At 34.1% G+C, this 20367-nt stretch overlaps 2 protein-coding genes and 1 pseudogene across 2 annotated transcripts; all 3 read left to right on the forward strand.

Annotated features, from left to right (window-relative positions):
* LOC143545919 (uncharacterized protein At2g34160-like) lies at positions 1-1440 on the forward strand. Its single transcript, XM_077037698.1, has 5 exons — positions 1-159; positions 259-307; positions 901-963; positions 1050-1114; positions 1285-1440. Exons 1-5 carry the CDS (start codon positions 40-42, stop codon positions 1378-1380), a joined length of 393 nt encoding a protein of 130 aa, XP_076893813.1. The 5' UTR covers positions 1-39; the 3' UTR covers positions 1381-1440.
* Positions 1441-11353: 9913 nt separating this feature from the next.
* On the forward strand, positions 11354-15136 carry LOC143545899 (phospholipase D alpha 1-like). Its single transcript, XM_077037688.1, has 3 exons — positions 11354-11454; positions 12047-13943; positions 14709-15136. Exons 1-3 carry the CDS (start codon positions 11362-11364, stop codon positions 15134-15136), a joined length of 2418 nt encoding a protein of 805 aa, XP_076893803.1. The 5' UTR covers positions 11354-11361.
* A 200-nt stretch (positions 15137-15336) lies between these two features.
* On the forward strand, positions 15337-16869 carry LOC143545920 (26.5 kDa heat shock protein, mitochondrial-like; annotated as a pseudogene).
* Positions 16870-20367: the final 3498 nt, after the last annotated feature.

Raw genomic sequence — 20367 nt, forward strand, 5'->3', positions numbered from 1 at the left:
GGGGGCTAGGGTTTGCAGAGTTGGAATCCGTCGGAGAACATGGAAGAGATAACCGAGGGAATAAACAACATCAACGTCTCATCTGATTCCAACCGGAAAAATCGAATTCAAGTATCCAACACCAAAAAGCCTCTCTTCTTCTACGTCAATCTCGCTAAGGTAATCTCAATCAAATACCCTGTTTCCGTATGTATGTTGTTAATTGTGAATTTGTTTACAGTTTTTGTGTATTTTGTTATAAATTGGTTTGATTTGCAGAGGTACATGCAGCAGCACAATGAAGTTGAGCTTTCAGCTCTTGGAATGGGTATTATTCTTTTTATATTTATTAATTACACCTTTTCGGTTTTGCTTTCGATAATTATATTGCTTGTCATTGAACTGATTCGTATAACAAACGACTGAACACGGATATTAAATGGACATGGTTTTCTTGTTCGTTAAGAGAATGAGCGTGTTTGTGTTTGTTTATGTTCGTTTGCTAACAATATAAATGAACTGTTCACGAACGTAAATGGATGGACATTGCTGAACGTGGATGAACGAGCATAACTGAGCTAAAAGTAGTTAAGAATATTGTGAAGAACAATGTGTTGGGCCTACAAAATTATTAAAATTATTTGTTCATGTTCGTTAAATGAATGGACATGAACGAACTCCCGCCAACGGTTCACGAAATGGTCACTCCACGTTCTGTTCATTAACAGATGTATGCAATGTTATCCCAATGTGAGTTTTCTGTAATGTTGTGACAGTTTGTGTTTTGGTCTTGAAAACCTTTTAGTTTATGGAGCTAATGAAGAGTATGCAAGCAAATTGGAATATATGCTGCTAAGATTGTTAACATTTGAATATATGATATGGTTTTGTTTGCTGATATGAAGCTAATATCTGTTGCAGCAATTGCGACTGTTGTCACTGTGGCCGAAATCTTGAAGAACAATGGCTTCGCGGTTGAAAAGAGTAAGTTATGCTTGTTATGTAAATCAATTACTGAAATGTGTTATTTTAGATTTATATTTGAATATTCTTGATATATTAATGTGTAGAAATAATGACGTCAACTGTTGAAATGAATGGTGAATCTAGGGGAAGACCGGTCCAGAAAGCCAAGGTAAGTATCATTGTATAGAAATAAAAACGTTTCACTCTTGTCACATATTGTAAATGTATAGTTTGTATGTAATATTCTTCCTTGTTTTTTTCTCTAAAACTTGTTGCGTGACTTACATTTTTTTTCGATCGTTAATCTTAGGTATTTTACTTTTATTATTATTTGCTTAGATTGAAATTGTGCTCGGAAAGACTGAAAATTTTGATGAGTTAATGGCTGCTGCACAAGAGGAGAGGGAATCGGGATACGCGGAAGAGCAAAACTGAACATAGGTTGTAGTTGGTTATGCTAGCATTTGGTTTGTTTTGAGATGCTTGGTTGCATTGAGGTTGTTTTTATTTGGTTAATTGTTTGAAGACTCTTAAGACGGATTCGACTTGATATTTCTCACTTAGCTTATTTTCGCCTTGCCTCTAACACGAGTCAGCCCTGTGGGTTGATAAGTTGCCTTGTTTTTATCGGTATTGATGATTTCGTATGTTCCTTTTTATAAAAGTTTCAAATAACATCTTACATTTTTTATCTTTAATTAATTCAACATCGAGCTATCAAAATGTGAACGAGTTACTTGAGCCGAATCAGCTTGACGTTGAGTTGCCTTGTTTTCTCGGCTTTGATAGCTTTTTCGAAGTTTCTTTTTATAAAAGTTTTTTAACAGTCCTAAAATTTACAAATTTAAATAGCATGATATCAAATTATCAAAATGTTAGCTGGGACTTGAGTCGTTCCAGCTTGAGCTTTTATACGAGCAAATATTCAGCGTTTATCCAACTTCAACAATATTAAGCTAGGCCTTATGCCATCTAACGAGCTTGAGCATAATCGTATTGATTTTTTAAGGAGTTAATAATTTATACAAACCGAGCTTTGAGTTGCAAGTTGTTTCGATAGCTAGCTCTATTTATGAAAGTCATTTTTTATCTGTATTTTTCCAAAATACACGTACATAAAAAGCATTCATATATCATTGTATATTTTTCTAGTTACAACTATAGTGTTTTTACCATACATGGGTACAAAGCCGTGTGCAGTAGTTGAATGCAATTGATTGCATGTTTTTATTCAACTATATTTTTAATGGATCTATCGTGTTGAATGCAATGACCGTGTGCAGTAGTTGTGTACATGTAGGCAATGGAAGCTTAAACGAGTATCTTGGAGCACTTGTAGTAAGAAATAAGCAGTAACCATGAAGTAAAAATTAGTAAAATTCTAGCTAACGGCGTAGCCTAGGCCAAACTTGGAAATTTTGATCAGACCCTTCAACGTAAGGCACACAGTTGAATTTTGTATGGGCCATACGCTGCCTGCCATTTTTGGTTGCCAACTTATTTTTCTGTCACCTATTTAATGGAAGTAACGCTACTTCGAAAATGTTTTTCTCTTAGTTGTTTTGGAAAAATTTCTGGTGATTTTCATCAAAAAAACCAAGCTCTCCAGTCATCACCCGATTAATGTTTATCTATTCCAGATCCAGATTTGAAGATATTATAATGAAGCAAAGCTAATTTTCATGTAAGATAACTGTTAATTCTAGATTCATTTTGATTTTAGGATTAAATTCATTAACCTCTTCAGTTATGGTGGATTTATTTGTGGTTTGAACATTTAAGCCATATGATTGTCAGGGGCGGCCCGTGGGCCATTTAAAGCAAGGTAGGGCTTTGGGCCCTCAACTTGTTAAGGCCTCAATTTTTAATATAATATGGGCTTAATATAACTATACAGTTGGGCCACCAAATTGAAAAGTAGAAAGCCCAAATTGATTCCACATTCCCGTTCATTTTACGAATTTAACATTAAATAAAAAAGCCATGATTATACTTATCACTTATCTGTTGGTCGATGGTTATTTCTAGGGCAAGGGACTGACGGAGGCGGCGCTGCTGTGTAAGAACCGAAGGGTCGATGGATTCATCGTCACAGATTCCAAGTCTGCAAGTTACAACGGCTCTCTCTCTGTCTGTTTTGATGTATTAAAGATGAGGATTTCATCTGATTTCACCCACCCCTAAATTGATTGTAAGATTTAATTTGAGAAACTTGATTGTCAAATCTGAAATTCATTAATTCAAAGTCTTATAGTCCGAAATCTGAAATTCATTAACGCTTCTTTGAAGGCTCCGTCCTGTATTTTTGTGAATCTGAGAAGCGAAGGGAAAAATTTACTCACCGATCAGGCAAGCAGCCGGCTTTTCGGAACTTCTGAGCACGACCAGGACTTGAATTCTTCTGAACCTATTTTGTAGTCTTCATTTTTTCAAGGTACACTATTTTTCTTCTTATTTTAAATTTATTTGCAATTTGTGAATTTTGACTGTTCCTAATTTTTTATACTTAGGCACTTAGCTTTTTGATACCCGAGTTAGATTATTTGTGAACTTGTTTGCTACTTTTGAATTTTTAATGTCAAATAGAAATAGGAAGTATGAGTCGGGTTATTCTAAAAGGTTAAAGAAACAAAAACGAAAAGTTAAAATGCAGTCACTAAAAGGATCTTTGCTAAAATATGTAACAAACTTAAAAGATAACAATAACGAACATATGAATAGTGATGAACCTTTAAAACTAATTAAGAATTACTTAAGATATACAATGTTGCAAGAAAAATTAAATGGTTTAGTTATGTTGTCGATTGAAAAAGATTTTTTTGAAGAACTTAATTATGAATATTTAATTAAACAGTTTGTATCAAAGAAAGCAAGAAGAATAAATTTCATTTAAACATATCAACAAAAAAAAAAAAAAAAAAATTTAACTCCGCCATTAAACTTATTAATTTATTATTGCAGGTCCCAAGCTCGGGTAAAGGAGGAGGGTTTATATGTGGTTTTTGGAAAAGGCCTCAACATTTTCGTTCGCTTTAGGCTTCCAAAAACGTAGAGACGGCCCTGATGATTGTGCTGAAAACATTGGTTTAATGTCGTTGACTTTGGTTTCTTTACATCATTAGCATTTCGATATCGTATCGTGTTTTGCACATTTGGATTGGTGATTAGACGAGGCAAAATCTTTACAACTTGTTCCTTAATAATCATTTAATATTTTGATTTAATCATGAACAAAGTCACCGTTAATGACTTTCCACTAAATGAAACTAGGTCAACAATTGAATTTCTGCATCCGAACCCGGAGCGATAACTCTTTCTTAACCCCCCTTAGATATGACACCTTACTTTTCTTTGCAAATAAAGATAACTATACATGAGTTTTACATATATTTTTTATTTTCCTTTCGACATTGATCACCACTCACCAGCCAACCCTATCAATAACATAGTTCTCTTCTTTTACTTGAAATCATCGCATCATCAAATTCTAGTCGGTCTCTCTCACTCACACAATGTGTTATTATATCAACAATGCAAAATCGTTATTTATCTATTTCTTTGTTCTATCTATTAGAAGAAAGTGGTCACACTAAGACCCACACATGTGACCATTTCCAAACATCACACTAGGCAATTAGGCATTATTCTCTCCTGACGTGGTTCTCTTCCCCGCCTCGTAATCTTAGTCGGCATTCTCAACCTATCCCGCATTCTAATATCTATAATTACACTAAAAAACACTGTATTTCTTTCTTCTTTTTAATTAAATAATATTTTTTTTATACTTTTATCATTACAGTTTTCTCTCTCCACCCTATAATTTAAAAAAAGTCACTATATTTTCCAAATATTTTAAAAAAAATCACATTTTCTCTCTTCACCCTATAATTTATACTTACAAAGCACTCAAAACTTCACCCTATAATTTACGAACTTCCCTCACAAAATTTTAGGGGTTAGGATGAGAATGCTCTCATGAATTGTTTTCGGTACGAAACCCATTTAATTGTGAATAATTAGTACGCAAAAATATATATAAGGCAAAAAAAAGGACATTGAAACGCATATAGTGAAAATTTGTGGTGTTTGAACATGAAATAGTTCAAAACTAGAGATTTCAACGACATGATGCGAACATAAACAGGTTTGGGTTATTATATTCAACCTATTTAATAAATGACTCGTGCTTGAGTTGGCATGTCTTAATAAACAGATCGTGTTCATGTTGATATATTTAATCCGTTTAATTAAATATATTGAGCCAAATAAATAGGCTGATCCACTAACCCGATTAAGCGATTAACACCTTTTGCAATTTGATTATTATCCGTCAAGCTGCCAACATGCCTAACGTGTTTAGATAAATACTTTATGGGTCGTGTTTAGGCTACACGATTTTAAGTATGCGCAGGTTATAGTTGTGTATTTTACACACAAAAATATTGGTCACGTTTGAGTTGAAAACTTCAACCCGCCATGTCACACGTCAACGTTACACGATTGACGCCATCAATATTGAGTTGCCAAAAGGCAAAATCGTGAAATTGGATTGCCAAAAGTTGAACCAAGGGAAAAATTATGGTGCCAAGGCAAATCATAGATATTATTTAAGATGTACCATAACCACGTGCATTTCTTTAAGATAACGATAAATTGAAGAAATGGACAAATCCCCTCAAATCACATAAGACATTAAACAACTGTTGTATAGTTAATTTTTATAAAAATGACGTTTCGCTTTCTTTTTGGACGAATGTGGGCACATGCGTCGTCACCTTAAATATTGAAGAAATGTTAAAATATCACTTTGTGTCACACGCTTAATATGAAAATATCACTTTGTGTCACACGTTTCTTCGATCGGATACAGGTACATAACCGTTGCTATTTTTCTAAGTTATTTGAAAACTTTTACATGATAAATGGGAAAACTAAAACTAATGCTAATTAATTATCAAATGAAGCTAAAAGCAGTATATTAAAAACGAAAAATAATACTTTTTTGATATTCATCGTTGATTATCGACTGATAGATAAAAATCTAAAAATTGTCGTTTGTCCACCGTGAAATGTCATCGGTTACATCTCGTTGATAACATATTTATTCCAATGACTGGAAATGAAGGGTGATCCATTGTTAATGAACTGGCCGGTAAGTTTTGTCAGTGATTTTTTGTTTAAGTCGTTGCCCGACCTTCAATGATGGCTTCTACCTTCACCAATTAATTACGGACAAGATTACCCGTTGCTGAAAGTTATCTGAATTGTCTGTTTAAGACATGATAAAACCTATTAATAAAAAAGTGCGGTATGCAATTTGTTTATTTTCTTAAATAATTGAAATTAGTAGGTTAGGTTTCACCAATTTCCTTTATTAATACATGAAACTTAAAACTGTTTTATAGTCATGACATATAACATAGTTAAACGAGACGTATTCAAGTTTGATACGTGTGTTAATCGCATCATTTCAAACCTATTAAACATGTTCAAATAAGTTTTGTTCTGATAAATGTTATTATTCCAACCTGATTCTCTCGTGATATATATGTAGACACATGTATATCATCATCGTCCACTTAGAAGTTAGAACACTTTAATAATGTTATATTATACAATCAGAACACCGTGAAAGCCAATACAAGATATATTTTATCTTACTTTAAAATGAAAATATAAAACAAGTGGTTTATTATTTAATTATAAGATAGCCGAATTTTTAATATATTTATGATTTTAATGCAAAAGATGTTAAAATAGTTATATATATGACACCGACAACATTTTATAATTCTGTTTAAAATTAGTTTAAAGAGAAGTTAACTCCTTACATAAAAAATTGAACAATTTCACGTAGAGATTTGAAAAAAAAATCCCTCAATGTTATACACTTATTCTACCATTTCATACATTTAATAGGTTTATTTTCTTTTAACAACACATACACACACCTAAAATCTGCTTCTAAGAGACTACGACTATCCGTTGTGGTCCGCCCCCCAGCCGTGAGTGGCCCGGCGTGAGCCATGTTGGCCAAAAACGTCACAACGCCCTTGCTTCACCACTGCCGCAACTCCGAACGAGCATGCTCGCTTAGGCTAAAGCATGCTCGCTTAGGCTAAAGGAGGAAAATTGATGGGTTGGCTCGCGAATGGATGAATTCAACGGATGTAACGACAACGGGGCGAGTTCACTGGTGGCTCGATCGACAAGGGTTGAAGGGTTGGATCCAGTCAGCGCCACACTGCACGATATGATTGGATGAATTCAGAGGCCGATTTCAACGACAACAAATAGTCTAATATCCATCCACCTACTATCTATTTAGTAGGATTCGTCCCCACATCAATTTTAATGAGGATAAACATTAAATTTAATTGGGTCAAGATAACATTAGTATTTAATTGGTTGTTCCGAACACATGCTTGAATCATTAAGAGGGTTGACTGATTCAACGGTTTCAATTAGCATGTTTATAAATATGGCTGGATAGAAGGCTCTATGATTGGTTAAGAGGCTTCATTTTAGTGAACTCAAAACATTTTGGTGTTGATCGATTTAGATGTAGCATTTTAATGAATCATTTTGGGGCTACCAAATAGCAAAGTTAAAGAAATTCTAAAGAAAATGTATAATTGTTTGGCAACTTGCCCTTAAAGAAACAAAATATTAAATGCTAAAGATATAAAAAGTAAAATATTAAAATAAAGTTAGTTCAAAATTATATAATAGGAAGTATATAATTAAAAGTTGTTCATACTAAGAACATTATAAATATTGGAAGGTTAATTTATCGTATACAAGTGAAAGAGTTAGAAGAATAATGCTATATAGATTAAATGAATAACCTTCTTTATCCCGTGCATTGCTAACGTGTTTGTAAAAGTTACGTATTCACACACTTGACGTGGGGGCTGTTTGGGATTCCTTATTTTCACCTTCTTATAACTTATAAGGAGAAATAAGTTACAAATGTGTAACTTATCAACATTTTCTCTCACATAATAAGAAAACTCAAACACTTTTTTTTAACTTATCATAAGTCATAAGCTATAAGGAGGTAAAAATAAGGAATCCCAAACACCCCTGTGAAATCCAAATCCAATAAGCAAGACAACCAAATCATCATGAACATAATCATCAAATCCCAACTAATAAACATGAAATTGACTAACAAAAAGAAAAGGTTTATATGAAATGCATAACAATAAGAATGTCGTTTCTTGAAAATCTAATTGATCATCTAGTCACTGAAATATCTTTAAGTGTTAAATTTATGCTAAATAGAACTAGATAAACAAAATTGACATACTTTACCTTTTGAAACAAAGGAAAGTATATGCCAAGGCCGAGTGGACGAGGCAAGGTACATGGGTGGTGGATCGGGGTGCTGAACCGCCACATGCGACAGGGGAAGAGCGTCAGAAGAATATAACTTTAAGTGTTAAAATTACGTTAAAAGGTTATTTACAAATATACCGTCGCCTCATCTTCTTTTATCTGTATTTCAATAATGCCGTGCAGTCACATGGCACGATATCCAGGGTCGGCCCAGGGGTGTGGCTGGGTGGTCGACGGCCAGGACTGACACCCCAGGCCCGAAATTATTATTTTTTTCTGGAAAAAATTATATGTATTTTTACTAAAAACAATATTTATATTTTAATGTTTAAACGTAATTATATAACCACTTGCTTGTTATAGTGGCAAATGAGTATTACTCACAATCAAAAGGTTGTGGGTTCTACCCTCACTTGAGACATGTTTTATCCTTTTTTTCTATACAAAAGCTTTTTACACAACCCAAATTATAATAACCAAGTAAGCCCGTATAAACATTTGACTGTTTAAATCCAACAAAATACTTCTATTACTTAATGTCAAAAAAAAATTCAATTTTTTTTTGCTTTCTCAAAGGCGGCCCTGACAATATCTCCCACTAATTTAATTATTACTACTCGTGTTAGTTATTTGTTTAAATTATTTCTCAATTAAACACGATCTACCCTTCCAAACTTATGTATAAAAGGCCCTACAAAACAACCAACACGCTTCAGAAGAAAATTCCACTCAATTTGTTGAAGTTAATCGTTAACTATCAGTTAAACAATGATTTTGATCTATTTGTTGCTGATAAAGTTGGTTATATTGTTAAACAATGATTAGGACCCGTTTCTTGTTGATAATGTTAAATTGTTGGTTATATAGTTAAACAATGATTTTGTTTCGTTTGTTTACATGTTGATGGTATAGCTAATAACAACGTTTCAACCCTTTTTGGTTAATGCAAGATGGAATTCATATGACTAGCGATAGTTGATGATGATTTAAATCAAGCGAATGGTTAGACATATGTGAAATAATAAATTTTATGTGCTTACAAAGATTAGAAACATTTACAAGAAACATGAATTGAACGGACAAACTTACCGTACAAAAATTGAGTTTTAATGCTTTAAGAGGCATTCCCTATGCGGCTATGCCCTCGGGGAATAAGTTACGCTTCCTAGGGTACCTTACGGCAAAAACTTGTTGTTATATACATCACCAAATAAATGTTTATTTTAACCAATCAACGAAACCTATTCTAGCTTTACAATACCTACTAGAATACAAAATAATAATAATAATAATAATAATAATAATAATAATAATAATAATAATAATAATAATTAACAATATCATCAAAGATAAAATCATGTTTATTTACACCTATAGTGAACACATGCTTTTGTGTAGGATTTTTAAAAATACTAACTTATGAATTTGTTTTATTGAGTTTTGTATTGATTTACGAAGCAAATGTTTCGTAAATGAAACAATACTGATATTAAGTTCGTAAAATACTAGTGTATGTTGTTAAAACATGAATAAAAATTTTGGTATTGAAATTCCTCATTTTAAGTTTTTAACTTGTTTTTTTAGTTGTTCAAACTTTAAAGTGTGAGTGGCTGAGTGCTACGTGTTTTTTTCTTTTCTTTTACTTTTTTTCCCTTTTTTTCCTGTTAATTTTATTCCCTTCAGTTTTTTTTCTTCTTTTAAATTTTAACTATCAGTGTTTTGATGCTTAATATCGTGCTAACGCAACGCTACTTCCCTCCATCTAGTTTATTACTATTCATGTTAGTTTTCTGTTTAAATTATTCCTCAATAAAACACGTTTTAAATCTAGACCTATGTATAAAAGTCCTTATAAAAACAATCAACTCTTAAAGTAGAATAAAGTCTTTCATTCATTCCACTCGATGTATAATAATAATAATAATAATAGTTAAATGATCCACGTGTTTACGTTTTTTTAGACGGGTATGGGGCAAGACGCCTCGTCACCATAAATAATTGTTGCAATCTTTATATCTTGGGGCCATTTATCCCTCACTCATTTTCCTCTGATTGCCGTCTCCTTTCTCACGGTACACATTAGTTTCGGACCACATCTTCTACACCTTCCGATATTTTCGTACTAAATTCGCCAAGCATTTCTTCGTAATTATTAATTATCTAAACTACTTCTTAGATTTCAGCTACCGCATCAATTTATCTCTAACTCTGTACTGATTTTGCTATTGAGTTTTGTTGATGAACATCAGGTTTATCTATCGGTTACTTTAAGCAAGTTTTTGTGCATTTCTTTAGGTGTTAGTTAATTAATCGTTAGATTTGACTCATTTGAGCTACCGCATCACGCTATCTGTAATTATTTACTGATTTTGCTATGAAATTTTGCTGTTAGAACTACAGGTTTTCGGTCAATACTCTAAGCAAGTTTTTACGCATTTGTATAAGTGTTTGTGAATTAATTGCTCGATTTGAGTTACCGCAGTGATTCTGTACTAATTTTGCTTTTGATATTTGTTGATTAACGAAGAAGTTTTCGATCGGTTACTTTAAGTTAGTTTTTATGCATTTGTTTAAGTGTTTGTTCATTAATTCTTAGATTTGAGCTACCGTGTCACTTTATCTGTGATTCTGTGTTGATTTTGCTATTGAATTTTGTTGATGAGCAGGTTTTCAATCTGGATAGAGCTGTTGTTAAGTTATTTGGCCTAATTCAGCTCGGTTTCTTTGTTTAACGCAGTAAGCAGGTTTCGATCTCCTCTATTTTATGTTTTTCTTCACATAGATCTGATAATTTTTAAGTTACAGTAGGTTTTGTAAGTTGATTTGGTTGTTTTTAAGTTATTGAAAGCCTCGAATTCATGTAAATGAGTAATTTTCAAGTAAACGGATGCCGAGGTTTTTTAATTGTTTTGATAAGTCGTAACTTAGTTCATAATTTGATATATAGATTCGTGTGGACAAGTTAATTTAATTCGATCTGCGTGCGCGATAAAGAGGCGGTTAGGTTTTATCATGATCAATTTGATGATTGAGTAATGTGATTAGGTTCTTTTAACTTATGTTGCAGAGTAGATAATGGCTGAGACTCTGCTTCATGGCACTCTTCATGTGACTATCTATGAAGTTGATGAAATTAGTTCTGCAGGCAGAGGCAACATATTCTCCAAGGTATACCATTTGTTTTGTTCCTTTTTTACTTTTACCTACATTTGCATACGCAAACAGTACAAAATTGTAAAAAACATATGAACAAAGCAGTTTGATAATTTTTTATGTAGCATACTCTATGCTTCTTCTATATGTAAAACTATAAATTAGTGTTATATAATAATCCTTACCCAATTATGTCAAAAGCTATAACCTGCAACTATGTTGTGTGACACATATATGCTGAACAGTCGAACACCATATGTTGACGAACCCATGTATATATTTTATCAATCTTAAAAAAATCTAGAAATAAAAGAAAATGGTTATGCTTATTATCTCTTGAAATTAAAAAAAAGCATGAAGAAATTAGTTTGATTGTTCGTTTGTGTAGGTAAACAATACAAAATTTTAAAAACATACTAGTTTGATGGTTTTTCATTTTATACGTAAAACTTATAAATTATTAAAAAAATGTGATTCCTTGATAGAAAAATTCAGAAAGTTAGATGATTTGTTCCTTTTATTCTTTCAATAATTTAGTGTCATTTTATAATAATATATAGTATTTTTAATCACCAGCTTTTTAATTATCATCAATTTTCTTTTGCAGATTGTGGCTAACATAGAGGAAACTGTTGGATTTGGAAAAGGAACTCCCAAAATCTATGCAACGGTCGATCTTGAAAAGGCGCGAGTCGGGCGAACAAAAATGATCGAGGACGAGCCTGAACACCCGAAGTGGAACGAGTCTTTCCACATTTACTGTGCTCACTCAGCTTCTAATGTAATATTCACAGTCAAAGATGATAATCCCATTGGTGCAACATTAATCGGTCGCGCTTATGTCCCCGTTGAAGAACTCTTAGACGGTGAAGAAATAGACAGATGGGTTGAGATTCTAGACGAAGACAAAAATCCCATAAAAGCTGGTTCTAAAATCCATGTAAAACTACAATATTTTGATATCACACAAGACCGTAACTGGAACCGTGGCGTTAAAAGTGCTAAATACCCCGGTGTTCCATACACGTTCTTCGCTCAGAGACATGGATGTCGGGTTTCTTTATATCAAGACGCACACGTCCCTGATAATTTCATTCCCAAAATACCCCTCGCTAACGGAGAATATTACGAGCCACATCGATGTTGGGAGGATGTGTTTGATGCGATAACTAGCGCGAAGCACTTCATTTACATCACTGGGTGGTCGGTTTACACCGAGATAACTTTGATACGCGATTCGAGGCGACAAAAACCGGGAGGTGACGCCACACTCGGTGAGCTTTTGATAAAGAAAGCAAACGAGGGCGTTCGCGTTCTTATGCTTGTGTGGGACGATCGAACGTCTGTTGATATACTTAAGCGAGACGGGTTAATGGCGACACATGATGAAGATACCGAAAACTATTTCAAAGATACCGAGGTTCATTGTGTTTTATGCCCGCGAAATCCAGATGACGGTGGAAGTTTCATTCAGGACCTTCAAATTTCCACCATGTTCACCCACCACCAGAAAATTGTGGTGGTGGATGCTGCCACGCCTGGCGGCGACTCAACGAGCCGCCGCGTGGTTAGTTTTGTTGGTGGCATTGATCTCTGTGATGGACGGTACGATACTCAGTTTCATTCGGTTTTCAGAACACTCGATACCGCCCACCATGACGATTTCCACCAACCGAACTTCACGGGTGCCTCGATAACCAAAGGTGGGCCTCGCGAACCGTGGCATGATATTCATAGCCGACTCGAAGGACCCGTCGCGTGGGATGTTTTGTTTAATTTTGAACAACGATGGAGAAAACAAGGCGGGAAAGATATTCTTGTTAATTTGAGAGAACTTGATGACGTATTACCACCGTCTCCCGTTATGTTTCCGGATGATCAAGAAACGTGGAACGTGCAAGTGTTCCGATCGATTGATGGTGGGGCCGCATTCGGTTTCCCGGATTCTCCTGAGGATGCGGCTAAGTCAGGTCTAGTGAGTGGGAAAGATAATATAATCGATAGAAGCATACAAGACGCGTATATTCACGCAATACGAAGAGCGAAACGTTTTATCTATATTGAAAACCAGTATTTTCTTGGAAGCTCATACGCGTGGGAGTTTGATGACGTTAAAGGCGAAGATGTGGGTGCGCTGCATCTTATACCGAAAGAGCTTTCGTTAAAGATTGCTAGTAAGATCAAAGCGCACGAAAAGTTCACGGTTTATGTAGTGGTCCCGATGTGGCCCGAAGGTATACCCGAGAGTTCTTCGGTTCAAGCGATATTGGATTGGCAAAGGCGGACTATGGAGATGATGTATAAAGATATTGTTCAGGCTCTTGAAGCTGAGGGGCTTCAAGATGACCCGAGAGATTATTTAACTTTTTTTTGCCTCGGGAACCGTGAGGTGAAGAGGAGTGGGGAGTATGAACCATCTGAACAGCCCGACGCAGATTCTGATTATTTGAAAGCGCAAGAAGCTCGAAGGTTCATGATATATGTGCATGCCAAAATGATGATCGGTGAGCGTATTGAATCCTGTTGATGATTAAATAGGTCGTGTTCAGGTTGACCTGTTTAACTTGTTTAGCTAGACATGTCAGCCTACTAACCTGATTAAGCACATATTTATTGCAACCCAAAATTTGATTAACACATTTACAATTTGGTTATCATGTGCCAACTCGTTCGGCACAGTTTAGATAAATGGGTTAAATGGGCCGTGTTCGGGTTGATCTGTTTAACACATTTGGTTAAACAGGTCGACCTCGTTTATGACATGTTAACCCATTTTTTACAACCCACAAACTCGATTAACGCGCTTACAACTTGGTTATCACCCGCTACCCGTTAGACATGTTTAGGTAAATGGGTTAAACCGGTCGTGTTTGGGTTAGGGCTGGATTTTTTTGACACAAATAAAATTATAAAAATATGAGTCCTGTTTGGGTTGAACAGCTCAACTTGCCAACCCGCAAGCCTTCAACCCGATAAGATTGACACCCATAAAAGCATTTCAAATGGTTGGAGCGGGCAAAGATGTATTTAAATGCTTTGAACCTCTTGACTCGTATTTAAATGCTTTGAATCTCTTAAATTGTCTTAATCTGAAAAAAAAAAGATAACACATTCATAATTGTGTTGGTTCAATCCAGTCCCAACTACACGTTTTGATCCATACTTTGAAGTTACCCGTTTTGACATATTTAATACATAAAAAACTTTTTACTTTTTGATGATTTTTTGTATTGATTATTGTAAAACTAATCAGAAGTTACTAAACACAGTTGACGATGAATACATAATAATCGGATCTGCAAACATTAACCAACGGTCCATGGACGGTGCACGTGACTCTGAAATAGCCATGGGTGCGTACCAGCCATACCACCTATCAACCCGAACCGAGCCTGCACGGGGTCAGGTTCACGGGTTCCGTATGGCTCTATGGTATGAACACTTAGGCATGCTAGATGACACATTCCAACTCCCTGAAAGTACCGAGTGTGTGAAAAAAGTAAACCAAATTGCTGAACGCTACTGGGATCTTTATGCTAGTGAGAATCTTGAACAAGACCTGCCCGGTCACTTGCTTCGTTACCCCATTGGGGTTGCTAGTGAAGGTAATGTGACCGAACTGCCTGGAACTGAGTTTTTCCCGGATACAAAAGCTCGGGTTCTTGGTGGTAAAGTGGATTACCAGCATTTCAAATAGTTGGTCGTTTAAAAAAAAAAAAATAACAAAAATGAATATAATATGGGTATAGAAGGAGGTAGAGGGTTCTTGTTCAAATAGAGAAAGCATGAAGCTTCTCTTATCTTCTTCGTTTCTCTCTAATTATTCTACCTTAAAGGCATACTAACCTTCTTTATATTCACCACCGATCACCGCCATAAACACACATACATACAACAATGGCTATGCGTCGTTTAATCCTCAACAAGCTCACTCTCACTCACTCTCAAAGATCACCAGCTCTCCAAACACTCACATGCACCTCTCAACTCCTCAACCGTTACTCCTCTGCCACCGCCCACCACGAAAAACCCGAAACCAAAGAGGTGTCCGTCTCCGAGTCCACCAAGAAACCTAGATCGTTTTCTCCACGTAGGCGCCGTAGGAGATCACTTTGGTCGCCCGAGAACAATAATCAAAATTTCTCTCCTCTCACAGGTTAGACTCTTATGACTAAACAAATAAGAATCACCGACCAAAGTATTAAAAAAGTTGAATAATACTCGTTACACCTAATCCATGCCCAGGATTACGATTTATTACTATTGGTCCTACGGGGCCCATTTAGGTATCTAAGTGTTGCGGTATTTCAGTAATTGTTGCCTTGTTGGGCTTGGTTTTAGTTTTTTCGTTAAACAAAATTAGCCGTTAGAAAAAACAAAAAAAAAAAAAAAAACCGAACTACTAAGTTTTCCCCTTTCAATAATGAATCAATCAAGAGCATGTTTGAGATTGAGTTTAAAAATGCTTATTGGTTTATTGAGCTTTTCAAAAAGCCATTAAGTTAAAATTTGTTTAACAATTACAAAAATATTTTTTATTTCAGTTTTTTGAAAAGTTAAAAGCAGTTTTTTTAAAGCCAGAAATTCTAGAAAAAGCCTATAAGCCAATAAACATTTTTCAAAATCAATCTCAAACATGCTCCAAGTCTTTTACCATCCTCTTACAATATATACCTACATATATTTGAGTTTAACCGGTAATCGCAAACAGGCACATGAGAGGGAAAGTCATTATTTCATCGTTTTTGGGTTGAAAATTTAACAATACAATATAATGTAGATTAGCATATGTGATAAGATTACCACCTAGACTTTAGAGTCGTTTATCGGTGTAGTGTGCATTATTCACAAGGCCGTCCCGAAAATCATTAGGAATTTTTGTGTCAAAGGCGATACAAAATTTGGGCGTTAAATAAAATATTTCTTTTATTGAGTTTAAATAATTAACTTTTTAAATAGTTAACTCTTTATTAATCACATGATCACATCACTAGAACAATTTTACATTTCTTTTACTTTTATTTCTTGACCGAAACCAGGATTAGGGAATGCGATTGTGGAAGCGGCAACAAACATGAACAGATTGCTCGAAAACTTATCACCGTCTCGTCTGGTAAGGCGATTCAAAGAGAAAGATGAAAGCTACAACATCAAGTTTCAAATGCCCGGGTTATCAAAAGAGGATGCGAAGATCGCAGTCGAAGATGGGATGTTGTTCATCCGAGGTGAGCATAAGGACGAGGAAGAAGGATCCGATGATGATGAATATTGGTCGGCCGCCACCTACGGCTATATGACACCAGTCTGATGCTGCCGGAAGACGCTAAAGTGGAGGAGATCTCGGCGGAGATGAAGGATGGAGTGTTGCATGTTATTATACCAAAAGATGAGACCAAGAAGAAGCAGATCAAGGAAGTTCATGTTGGCTAGTTTTTCTAATATGTGAATGTGTGTGGATGTATTATAAAGCTGAAAATTCAATAAAAGGTTTAAGGAGAATAAGTTAGCGACTCAAGTTATATTTTTATGTAATTATAATACTTGAAATATGACTTGATATGTATTGCTAAAAGTTACGTGTTTGTAGCATTTTAATAGATCAATAGCAGAACTCATTCTGGTTCTAGAAAAATAAAACATAAATGAAGGTTTTAATATTTAAATGTTGTAGTACAAAGTTAATTTTAATTATGTAGCTATACAATTTGTAGTATACAAAGAAGTGTTTACTTATTTGTGACTTAAAACTTTAGTATTTGTTTACTTACTATATTTCATCTTTTATTAGAAAACTCGTGGGTGTATGCTTCGTTTTAACTCTAATACTAAAATCATTTTTGTACTTAAACTAAGTTATATTATGTATCAAACGTACCCTATGCTAAACACTAAACATTGTGTTGGGAATTATATCATGTGCCACTCACAAGTTAACGGTATCTTTGTAACAATAATTCCTTTTCTTATTTAAATTAAAATTAGTTTATCTTTATGAAAATAACTTTATTTTATCTTTAATAATTACAACAAAATCAAAAACCGTAGCTAGCATATCTTTATATGCTCTCCTCTTATAATTTTCCCCCTCTTCTCGTAGCCAAAATGCATTTTAGGCTGTATGTTGGCAGCAATTTAGCTAGCCTCTAAACAAACGCAAACAATGCTATGTTCTTCTTCATTTAAATTTTAATAAACACGAACACAAGCACTTAATTTATTGAACAAATATATATTTGTGTTCTTTGCGTTCTTTTAAAAACTAGCATGTCTGTGTTCATTTATGTTCGTATGTTTATGTTTCCGTTCGTTTAGAAATGATCACATTTAAATGAATACAAACAAACAAATATAAAACTTCAAGTACATTAATTAATTAAAAAAACAAACAAATATAAATGAATCAACAATAAATAAACAGACACAAACATACCAATATAAACAAATATATGTTCTTACGAAATTAAAAAGATAGACACACAAAAACGTGTGTCATTAAAAAGATCACAAACATATATCCGTCTTTTTCTTTTTTATTTTTTATGCCATTAAAAAAATAACACAAATATATCCCGTGCTATTCTTTTTTACTTTTTATGACATTAAAAAGATAACATACAAAATTAGGTGTCATTATTTATTTAAATTTCATAAAAGATGACAATTTTTTATGACACTCGATTAATTTTACATGTCATAAAATCAATGTATGTCATAGTTCGCGTGCCATTAAAGCCTAGTTATCTTGTAATGCATATATGAACGAACATAATCAAATGTTTACCAACAACATGGTGTTCATGTTCGTTCGTTTATTTACTAAACAAACATATATACAAGCTTTCTGTCGAACAATTTATGAACAGTTCACTGAATGTTTGATTCGTTTACATGCCAAAATTTAGCTCCATTTTGGTAGCAATTTAGCTGCATTTTGAAAAGAGAGGGAATAATAATTACAAGATCGATGAGAGCCTATGAATATATGTTAGGGTTTTAGCTTGAGTCATGTTGTAAACAATAAGAACAAAATAAAATACACTAGTTGTAACAATAAGAATAAAAAAAAAGTTATTGTAGTAAAAATAAACTAATGTTAATTATCTATATATATATATAATTTTAGGAGACATGGTGTTTCAAGGATTATATCATGTGATTCATAATTTTGTACCATATATTTCTCTATCTCACCCACTGTTACGTACATATTTTTTTACTAAATTAATGGTTTTCATTTTTTAGCAATTTTTGATTGTTTTAGTGTTATATATACCTTTAAATATGTAATTTGTTTAATTAGTTCTGTTATCGTAATGAATGTAATTGAAATTAAATGCATTCGTGTTGACTCGTTGCGCAACCCTCGAGTTTTACTGAATAGATGCCATTTTAAATATGTTTTTTTATTCATAGACAGTAGTGAACGTAAGCAAAACCGACCAAATTTGCGCCAACTTGCCGCTTCAACGCCTAGGTTTTACTGACTGAATAAACGTCATTTTAGATATGTTACTTTTTTTGTATCATATACCGTAACAGAGGTAACAAAAAATGACCTAATTCGCGTCAATTTGCTACTGCAATACTCAGGTGTTACCGATCGAATAAACATTATGTTAAGTACGTTACATCATTCTCATAAGCTATATGAGTTTCTTTTGATTTAGTTCCGGTGCCGTAACCAAATTATGGACGTTTACTAATTTAACTTTTTAGTATCGTAACAAAGCAAAGTGTGTCGCTAATTTTTAAACCTTATTTCTTTTTATAAATTAGTGTCGGTATCATAATGAACTTAGCTCATAACAACTGAGCGCATTTTAATGCATCGCCACAACACGGCGGGTGCAAAACTAGTTAGATATAAAAGCGAGAACTATAATTACAAAAATACCCATGTGAATGATACATATAAGTTAACATAAAAGCTAAAGAAGGAATGGAATAAAGGGGGAATGGAATGAGAGAAGGAATGGAATGGACAAGAGAATAAAATGAATCATTACCATTCCTTTGTTTTGTTTGGTTAACCTATATGAATGAAATGAATTATTGTTTTATGTCGTTTGGTATCCAAAAAAATTGTAGGAATGAAATAGAAATAATAAAAATACTCTTATCTCAAAATAATTTTTTTACCAAAATAAAAAAAAACTACATTGGCGACGGTGGTGGTGGTGGTGGCGGTGGTCAGGCGGCAGGGGTGACGGTATGGTGGTGGCGGCGACAGCGGCGGTGTTGGTGGTGGCGATCAGGTTGTGGCGGCGGCGGTGGTGACGATGGTAGTGGTGTTGGTTGATGCTGTTAAGTGGCGGTGTTGTTGAGAAAGTAGGGTGAATAAGGAATGAAATGAAAAAAAGAAAGGGGGTTTGAAGGAATGGTTTTGATAGAATGAGATTCTATGTGTAATGGATGATTCCATTCCATTGAGCAACCAAACATCACTTTTTGCATTCCCACGTAATGAATCATTACATTCTCCCTGTTATTGTTGCATACAAAACGCTACCTAAATGACTAAAAAATGTCAAAATAAAGTATTTTTACATGAAAAGGGGAATCTGAATAACAAATCACAACGACTAACGAGTCCTTAAATCAATATTCAAAACCCTAATTTATTAAGATTTTGTTAACTGAAAATAACTAAACAATACTATTTGATAGTTTTGCTCAACCTAAGATTATCTCTAATGAGCCTGTAGGTTCAGTGGCGGACCCAGGATTTTTTGTCAATGAGGTTCCAATTTTTTCGGTTTACAAAATTTTTCGGGTCGGTCGTTATTCGGGTCGGGTCGAGGCGAGGAACATAATAAAACACGGAACTATGGTGTCATTGGAAACGAGTAAGTAGAAAGAATCTAAATTAGAAACTAGATGAAACATACACTTTTAATTCATACCCGAAAAACATGAACGTAATCTATA

This window comes from Bidens hawaiensis, unplaced genomic scaffold (assembly GCF_021521415.1).
Source record: "Bidens hawaiensis isolate Kalapana, Puna unplaced genomic scaffold, B.hawaiensis_p1.1 tig00014098_1, whole genome shotgun sequence".
Lineage (NCBI taxonomy): Eukaryota > Viridiplantae > Streptophyta > Magnoliopsida > Asterales > Asteraceae > Bidens > Bidens hawaiensis.